This window comes from Crocuta crocuta, unplaced genomic scaffold (assembly GCF_008692635.1).
Source record: "Crocuta crocuta isolate KB4526 unplaced genomic scaffold, BGI_CrCroc_1.0 scaffold116, whole genome shotgun sequence".
Taxonomy (NCBI): Eukaryota; Metazoa; Chordata; class Mammalia; order Carnivora; family Hyaenidae; genus Crocuta; species Crocuta crocuta.
Genome location: NW_027531562.1, coordinates 2699447 through 2709146, shown reverse-complemented (window position 1 = coordinate 2709146; position 9700 = coordinate 2699447). Strand labels below are relative to the sequence as shown.

Sequence of the window (9700 nt, the reverse complement as noted above, 5' to 3'; positions counted from 1 at the left end):
CCCTGAAACAAATAAACTGACATCTCTAATACCTCATTTCTAGAATACGTTTCTAGAATACAATATTCATTTATTTAGAAATGGGACTAATAATAACCTCCCTGCCAATCTCAAGGCAGTTGAGAAACCTGAACAGGATAATGTGTGTGAAAATGCTTTGAAAATCTTTTGAATATAAGATTCAGTAAATGATAATAATTATAGTGATACAGCTCAATGGAGAATTATGAAGATGTTTTTAGGGATAAATTCTTTAGAATTCTCTGTAGTATTAACCTAACCTTGTCTCCAAAGACTCTAATGGGCACTATTATATTTTTCTTGCGGTGTAGATAACTATATGATGTATGTGTAATATGATTAACTGAATGCTTCAAACGTACTGAATCATCTTTCCTTAACTGGGCTGATTTACAACTTTGCAGTGAGCTGTTATTTAGAGATAACTGGAAGATTCTTGCTTATATTACTTTTTATTTATATGTTAAATACAAAAAATTGCTTTTTATACTTGTATCCAGATTATATTCTTTATATTTCTTTATACTTATATCCAGATTACTGCAATTATTTAAGAATGTAGATAAAGAAGGAAGTTGCAGCTCTAATTTCTTACATAACTGAAAAGAAACTATTTGATCAACAAGAGAAGAGGGAAAGAGTAGAGCTGTAACACTGCCTAATTTTTTTTTCACTAGGAATCTAGTTTAACTGTTACTAAGAAAAACAGAACGTGATTTGTGAAACAAAGATAGTCTTCAATTTACTGCCTCCATGTGTCTATTCTGTAATATCTCATATTAAAAGATTATGAGGTTGGATAATTAATACTTGATAATAAAAGTCTCAGCATAGGTTCAAAATATACAAAGGATTAATTTCTTAACAAAATACGCATATTTTTATATGGCAAAAAAGAATTGCCATAATGTCAATTATATCTCAATAATTTAAAAAACTGCCCATGAGAAATTATACTTTCACTATGTTATTACTAAAATCCAGGTTTCTGAGTGTTAGTTATCTATTGCTGCATAACAATTACCATAAACTTGGCAGCTTAAACAACACACATTTGTTATCTCATAGTTTCTATGGATCAGGAATCTGGGTACAACTTACCTGAGTCCTTTGCTTCATGATCTCTTACAAGGCTGCAATCAAGAGATCATCCAAGGCTAGAGTCTTATTTGAAAATTCAACTGGGAAGGATCCAATTCCAATCTCATGTGGCTATTGGCAAAATGCAGTTCCTTGCAGGCTGTTGGACTGAGGGCATCCATTCTTCAGATGTCAGCTGTTCCTTGCCACATGGCCTTGTCTATAGGCAGTTCATAACATGGCAGCTTGCTTTGTCAGAGCCAGTCAGGAAGTCTCCTAGAAAACCAGAAGTTATAATCTTATGTATTGTAATCACAGAAGTGACACTCTATCACTGTTGTCATATTCTGTGGGTTAGAACCAATTTACAGAGCCTGGTGGCACTTAAAGGAAGGAGATTATAAAAGGGTGTGAATACCAAGATACAAGGATCATTTTGGGCCATCTTAGATTCTGTTGGGAAAAAAAAATGATTAATGTGACATACAACATAAGTTACGAAGAGAGAGATGCCTGTTAAGAAATCATACTCAATTAGTTCTATAACCCAGAAGGGATTGGTGGGAATGGCTTAATAGAATTTCTGGTTGGCTATATAGCATCACAAAATAATTAGTGCAAACTGCTAATCACATTATTTTCTCCGTCTACTTTTCTGTTCTTTGTCCAATACTTTCACCTATGATATAAGATAGCCTACATCAGATCCTGGAAAAGTGGCAAATAGTTGTATGTCAGAAAAACATTGGAGAGAAATATAATTCTACATATATTTCATCAGCAGTGTATTGCATCAGCAAATAGTATTGATTTTGTTATACTGGTAACTGGTATCTATTAAAAAATGGCATTAGAAACAGCACATTGCCAGCATGTTTCCCCACATAAATAGCCTTGGTTAAATAAAACCATAATTCTTGCACATGATTAGAAATTTGCAAAAGAGATTCAATGTGGCATTAATATAATAAAGTCTTTGACTTGGAGTAATTGATAGAACTTCATCTAATAATCAAAAGAGCTCTTTGTATTCCTAAGCAACTCAAAATACCAGTTTTTAAACTACTTAGAATAATTATGACCCAAATGAATATTTTCTATGCAAAACCATTTGTATCTGTTTTAAAGACTAGCAAGGACTGGAAAAGCCCGAGATGGAGGGGATTAGTAATTATCACTTCCCATAGTGTTTATTTTTTTTTTTGGTATCACAAAGGAAATTTTATCATAATACATCTAGTTTGACAGTGATTGGTATTTAAACAATCATAATGATATAAAAACTGATTCTTGATTTATCTAAAATCATGATACAATTACTTGGAAGGATGAGGAAGGTATATGTTAAATCTCCATTTATTATAAAGGAAGGCAATTTTGGACTCAAAGTCTAAATTATTATCAATAAAAAGCAATCTCACTTAATACGGAAAAGTAACTTCTCAGTCTTTTAGTCCTCAGTTTTTAACCAAGAGGATGTGTTTCTTTGAAAATCCTTTAGTTCATTAAAGAACTTTTTACAAAAAGAAACCAACAGAAGATGCAACTGTTGTGAAATTCCAAGTCTGCATCCCTTTTTCTTGGTTCTTCATATACAAAGATGCTGCTTAGCGTGCTCTGCTCTTCATTTTCTCTCTTGTTCGTTTTCCAGGTCTCTTATTTGATCCTTTCTTTCCAGGCCTCTTGAGCCCCTTGCCGTGCACTGTCTTGGCCCGGAAGCTGGATACATCATCGTAGCTCTCACGAGTGTTCCACTTGGAGCCTTTCTTCTTTCCACCAAAACCAAACTTCTGGTTTTTATAGCGTCGCTTCGCACTGGGCCCCTTCTTCATCTGTTGGCCTTTGGCTCCTTCCTTTGTTCTCCGTGCAACAGCTTTCTGATCCCCCTAAAGGAAATCCAGTTTATCAGAAAAGCCTTTCTGATACTTCTTAATGGCGTTCATCATGTGTGTTTTCTCTCGCTGCCTCTTCTGAAGAACCTCTGTTTGCACCTTCTTCCCGTATTTCCTAAGTGCTCGCAGTTGCTTAGCCTTCTCAGACTTCTCCATGGCGGCCTGTTTAGCCTGCAGCTTCTGCCGAATCTTCTGCATCTGCTGATCAGACTTGGCCATCTCCGCAAAATAGTCAGTGGGCCTCTTGGTAGGGACTTTGAGCTGATGGAGGCGGGGTAACATGGAAAGCACGGCAGCCTGGGCCTGCCGGTAGAAACTCATCTCCCGGTGGAAGTCATCTTCCGGATCAACAGCTTTCTGATCCTTGTTCTGAGGGGTTGACTGAGGTCCACTGATTTCCGGCACAGGACCCAAGGTCACATCAAGCCTTTCGACCCATTCCAGATCCCGCTTGAATTCAGCCAAACACTGCTTCAGGCCACTCACGTCGTTCACAGCTTTCTTCGGCCCCTCTAGCACCACGTTGAGGCCTGGCTTAAGGAGCCCTCGGGAAAACGCATCCTGCAACTCTCTGTCCGTGACCAGAGAATCATCAGAATCCGAGTCCGAACCTGACAGCGGGGGGGTGTCCATGTCGCAGCGAGCGTGCACGTCCACCCTAGTTGACGGAGACGGGTGGCCTGAGGCCTGCGCGGCCGGAAAGGGGCGCCTCTCGCTGCTTCTGCCTGCCCCCGCCCCTGCTCGCACCCCGAGACCCACGTGGACCCGAGCCGCACCAGCGCCTACTGCTCGGTGCCTCCGCTGCCTTCCCATAGTGTTTAGATTGTTGAATTATGGTTCATAGATGGCCTCCAGTAGGATTGAAAGTAAGTTCATTAGCCTGAATCATGGGTGGTTAGGAAAATCCCATTTTATTTAAGATGCAGTAAAAAATGGACCCAATACTGCCTGTGAGGTTGGTTGGTATGAATTGGAGCATATCAAGCAGCTTAAGAGCTGTGTGGAAGGCTGAAGACAAAGAGAAATTTCATACTTTGAAGTTTGCCAGTGTGTCCTGTATCAAATTGATATTATAACTCTTAATGATGGTGTTTCTATGTCATTGCTCTAAACCAGAATGTAGATGTATTTTGAGAAATTACAGTGATTTGGCAGGAGTTCTTCACTTTTATAAATAAATTGAACAAATTTTGTACCTGCAATATTTATAAAATATCACGTATAATATTTATACATATGGTTAATAAATCCTAAGTAGAAAAGGTTAATAAATGAATTGACAAGATTTGGTTATCAGAACATCAAGTAGACTAAGATATTATGTAAGCCACATGATTCTAGAGGACATCCTCACATTTTGGCAGTAGTGTACAACAGACAAAAATCTCTATTATCTCCTTTTCCCTGAAGAAAATAGAATTTCACATTAGCTGATGTGAAGGTTTATTTAGTATCTTGATGGGGCTCTGCTTTGTCATTGTTTGTCATTTGGTATGTTCTCTAAAGTGCACAGGAAAATTCTCTTCTGAATACAGAATGAAGCACGTTTTTATCAGTCTTGTAGACACTTAAGTCTTCTAATCTTCAGGATAGAATTGAAGGGTAGGGAGGACTCAGCTGAATGAACACAGGTTTGGTACTTGGAGAAAATGAAATAAAAAAGCAAAGGCATGGGAATACTAATGCCCTATGTATAGCAAGTATTTGCCTGGTGTGACAGTACTTTTTTCTAAATTCTGATTGTGTGGCTTCTATTTCAGGATAGGCTCTTCTTTGAAACTTTAATAGAGAATATATTCAGGTATAACTTGAGCCCCATGACCTTTGTCAAAGGATTCAGTTCAATTTTATAAATCAGAAATTCAAATGTCAAATCACCCATGATTTTTCTAGCTTTGAATATTGGCATTTAGAATCCCATCCTGTTTGTGCTCGCTTCAGCAGCACATGTACTAGAATCCCATCCTGTCTCATTCTGGAGGTGGATTTTTAGGCATTAGAAGTTTTATTCTCAGAAGCCAATCCAGTCTAAGAATATACATACATATTTGCTTTATGTAATTTTAGAAAATAAATAATGGGGAGTTTCTTTGACAGCCCCTTAGTTTATGTGAGCTAAGGTACTGAAAGGCTAGCAGAGTCTTTGATATCTGGGAAAATTTTCTAGGCCAGGTTTCTTACAGGGAGACTGACTCATTGAGAAACTATTTACATAAGCAGAAATACTTTATATTTCAATGTGAAAATCTGTGTTAGATATAGGTAAGAGACAGTTTCATGTTTAGTTATAAGCAGAGAGACTTGGAAAGAAATCACACTGTAGGACAAAGGAGGGTCGATTAATGGGGTTGTCACTTAGATGTCCATTGATGGGGTGAGGTTTCCATTTCAGTGAACACTTTGGGCAGAATAAAAGATTCATTTGGGGACAGTAATCTTAAAAGAAGGCACTAGTTTCTAAGCGCTAGTTAGTGTAGTCAACAGGGACAGGAAATTGTCCATAACATCCTCTTCTTCCTTGGTGAGTTGAGCAAAGAGATGAAGGGTGTTCTCAGCTGATTGTGTGGCTTCTGGACAGGGGATGAGGCAGATTCTGCCTCTATGTGGGAATCTGAATTTTCAATGAGTCCATGGTCACCTGAGGATCTTTTATTTTGGCGTGGGGTTCTATAATCTAGCAGATAAAAACACATGCTTTCTAGAAAATATTTCAAAGTCTTACCCTATTCATGGTTAGTAGACATTCAAAAGAATCCTCTTTTTTGGAACAATATTTATAAATTTCTCTCAGGGTGGTAGAAACCAGGATGGTGCCTATGTAGTGTCCAGATGTCCACATGGTGACATGATTTTAATCCTTAAGGTTTTTATCTATTTATACCAGCATCAAGCAGATTGTTGCCAAGTCTTCCCTTATTCTTGACCTCAGGTTCTCTTAAAGATCAGCTTTCCCTCAGCAAGACGCAGCTGCTTGCAGGAGGTAAACCCTATGAAGTTCTCCCAGACTGTCTGCCTACACACAACATTCATCTGTATTTATTCTGGGGACCTGATACTACATTGAGTTCTAACTGGTAATGGGGGCATGATTCTGTTGTTTTCACCTCCCTTAAGCTGACTTGGGGTTCTTATGTTCCCCCTCCTTACTGGGATTCAACAGGAGAGAGGCAGTCACAGTGTATCAGGTTCTGTCTTAGGAACTATAATAGGCACTGATTATTTTAACTTAAAATAAAAATCCTAACCAACAGTGGTTAAAACAATTATCTCACACGACAAGATGACTGGAGATGCATGTCAGGACTGGCATAGCAGCTTAACTGTATAGCTAAGAATTCATCTTCTGACATATATCCCCTTAGTTACCTTAGCTGTTGACTTTTGTCATCGTATCTGTCACCATTGTGCTTCTCATGTTCACAAGATGACTACCACACCTCCAGGTGTCACATCAATGGTCAAGTTGGGAAAAAGCAGTAGTGCCAATTATGTTTTATTTTTTATAAAGTAATTTAAATATTTATTTATTTATTTTGATAGGGAGAATGCAAGTCGGGGAGTGTCAGAGAGAGAGGGAGAAAGAAAATCCCAAGGAGGCTCCGCACAGAGCCTGACATGAGGCTCAAATTGAGGAACCAGGAGATCATGACCTGAGCCGAAATCAAGAGTTGGATGTTTAATCGACTGAGCTACACAGGGACCCCTAGTCATGTTCTATTTTATCAAAAAAGCAAAAGCCTTCTCAGAAGGTCTCCAGAAAATTTCCCTTATACCACATTGTCCAGAAGTATGTCATACATGCCCAGAACTATGTCTACAATTAGCAAGTGAGCCTAGGAAAGTGGTTATTTGGATTTCTAGCCTCTGCACTTGAACGTGGCAGGGAAATTGGGGGTTGAGGGAATGTTCTTGGGTTATCCAACCACCAATATCTAGTTTAAGAACTTGTGAATATTTAAGTTCTCACTTTTTTTCTATATTGATTCCCCATAATCCCAGAAAGTTTTGACAGATATTGAGTTGGCTTATTCAATATCCATACCCATCATTTTCTCCATTGCTTTCCTCTACTCTATAGGTTACAGATATGTAAATGCTTGATTTCTCAGCTTCTCTTGCTTTTAAGGGTGGTCCTGTGACCTGGTTCTAGCCAGTCTGGTGTGTATGTGGCTTCTCTTCTCAAATTAAAAAAAAAAAAAAAAAGAGGCAAACGCTCACTAGAAAAAGCTTTTTATCTTTTCGTTCCCCTCATTTCCTGTGTGGAACATAGCCTTGATGTCTGGAAGTGCAGCTACTATCTTGTGATTCTGAGGTGACAAAATAAGGATAACAAGATGATGGAACAAAAAGAATGAATTTGGGACATAATGTCACAGTGGAGGCACTACATCAGACCTGAAGAGACTCTTTGTGAATATTTCATATGAGACTAATATATCCGTACTTGTTTAAGAAAAGTAGAGTTTTCTGCTACTTGCAGCCATATATAATCCCAACTCATGGAGGGAGAAACCATGTGTTTATACCATGTAGCTCTCCCAGATGTATTGTCTTTGCCAGACCTGTCCTCATTCTCCTTAAAGTCTCAATTTAAAAAATTCAAAAGCAAAGAAACAATCTCTTTAACATGTTTCTGTCTCATAAAATGATGCCACATAGTTTATCCAAATGGAGAAGGGCTATATGAGGTACAAGGAATTGCAGGGTGGGGGGCACATCTTGATAAATATTATAAATGTATATCTTACCATAGTTATAAGTACACAGAAACACACCCAAATTAGGCCAAGGCAGAAAGAGAGTTTATTGGGGAGAGATCCGTATCTCATGGATCTATGAATAGGATATGTGGCTGAACCTCATTATGGACTAGAACCAGGAACTGGAAAGCTATTATGAATCAGTGCAATTTTTCTCCCTTTCCTCCTTGCAAACATTTTCTCTTATGGTCTGCTTTATTCTTCACTCTTGGCATTGGCTTTTTCTGCTCCTCTGTGCACAAAGAAGAAATTAGTCACTTCATTTACAATTTATAAAAATTGAGCAGATAAAAATGGATAAAAATTAACTGAGAAAGCATATCACAAAATAAGAAAGTGATAAGCCAAATGAAGCAGTAATGTGAGACTGAGGGAGAAAAAACAAGGAATTGTTTTTTTTCCCCCCAGAGCTTATTTAATTAAATGTATTTTGTTGGTAATATCTAATCCTTGCAATAATTATTTGAGATTGTTGTGTGATGCTTAAAGATAAAAAATTAAAGGTCAAATTAGAATAATTGTATAACACATTCTCTTCAGATAAGCAGCAAAAAAAAAGACATTAAAATCAACTTTAGAAAATATTATGGAGAATATGTGAGAGTAGACGAACCTACAACCTAAAGGATCCTTTTGCTGGGTCTGGATTTTTGTATTGGCTTTCTCATTTACAGCGATTTCCTTCGCTTTCATACATTTTGGGTGTAAGAATATTTCATTCCTCATACTAAAATAGTTACACCTTCTTCTTCAAGCCTGTCTTACTTCCTTCTTGAGAGAAGCTTGCTTCATGAGACCTGTTTTCTGACTTAGCGAAACTTTTCCAAGCCTAACAGAGTACCCGGCTTCTCTTTCAGGAAACTGTCAGCAACACAGCAAGTAAACATGAACACGGACTATTATTGTACATAATATAAGGGGAAGAAAGGTAAAACAGTGGGAATCTTTAAGTTACCATATTTTGCGCGGTGAGAAAACCTGGAGTCATTTTCAAGTTTTACCATTTCCTACTTCTTTTCAGTCGGGTCAAGTCTCATTTTTTACTACCAAAGAGAAGACACTGCTATTACAGTCTCCTATCTACCCACTACAAGACTTCTGTGAAGACCAAATAGAGAGGTAATGTGAAAATACTGCACAAACATTTGGTTAAAGGCTGTAAATGTTTGTACCTGGCTACGAAATGTTCGCATTAACAAACCGGGTTCCTGTGCTGAAGAAATTCATAGGCTGTTAGTCGCTAGGGAGAGGAAGCCAAGCGTTACTACGTGACGTCATCACTCCACGCCGGCCGCGACGGTTTCCGGGTTGCGCTTAAAGCAGCGTTCCGTGCTATGGGGTCGTGGCAGCGTTTGCTTCGTTTTGGTGGGGTGTCGCTTCGGGGTGGCGGTGGGACCAATGTCTCACTTGGGGAAAGCCGAGTGTTGGTTTGTCGGCGTCAGGTCCGTGATGCTGCAGGACAGGGGGAAGCGGGAGGGACGGAGATGCTAGGGTGGCAGGGCTGGGGTGCCTGGCATAGCCTCTTGCTGAGGACCCTCCTAAGACCTTAACGGGCCCCCGCTGACTCGGTGACAAACTGAAACCCCAGCTGGTTGAACGTTACCACTTTACAAGCAGTCCCCCAGTAGGATAGGCCGAGGCGAGACGGGATATGCAACAGATGCTTAAAACATTGTTTTCTGTGTTGATTTATTTAGAAAATAGGTTAAGGAAAAGAAAACTCCTGGAGTATTAACTCTGCACGAAGCATTTTATTAACTTTCCGTTTTTTAGGTCTACATAGCCTGGCAGATAAATTTCAACTTGAGCAGTATATTTCTACCATTGTCAATACCAATAGGTATCATGAAAACCTAACTAATGGAGATCAGAATTAGCCTAGAAAAGAAATTCCTCTTACAAACTCCAAATTTATACTTTAACAGAGTGATAATGAAGGTGGCTAAT

At 38.7% G+C, this 9700-nt stretch overlaps 1 protein-coding gene, 1 long non-coding RNA gene and 1 pseudogene across 2 annotated transcripts in view; 1 reads left to right on the top strand and 2 right to left on the bottom strand.

Annotated features, from left to right (window-relative positions):
- Nucleotides 1-2342: 2342 nt before the first annotated feature.
- Nucleotides 2343-3673, bottom strand: LOC144238809 (putative rRNA-processing protein EBP2 pseudogene; annotated as a pseudogene).
- A 4100-nt stretch (nt 3674-7773) lies between these two features.
- LOC144238828 (uncharacterized) lies at nt 7774-9020 on the bottom strand. Its single transcript, XR_013337220.1, has 2 exons — nt 8926-9020; nt 7774-7985 (listed from the first exon to the last, which is right to left on the bottom strand). It is a non-coding gene; the product is annotated as an uncharacterized LOC144238828 (long non-coding RNA).
- Nucleotides 9021-9072: 52 nt separating this feature from the next.
- NUBPL (NUBP iron-sulfur cluster assembly factor, mitochondrial) overlaps nt 9073-9700 on the top strand; it is a 211598-nt gene continuing 210970 nt past the window's right edge. The window contains exon 1 of the mRNA XM_077772734.1: nt 9073-9195. Coding sequence (XP_077628860.1) covers nt 9088-9195 — 108 coding nt within the window. The 5' untranslated portion in view covers nt 9073-9087. The remainder of the gene's footprint in view (nt 9196-9700) is intronic.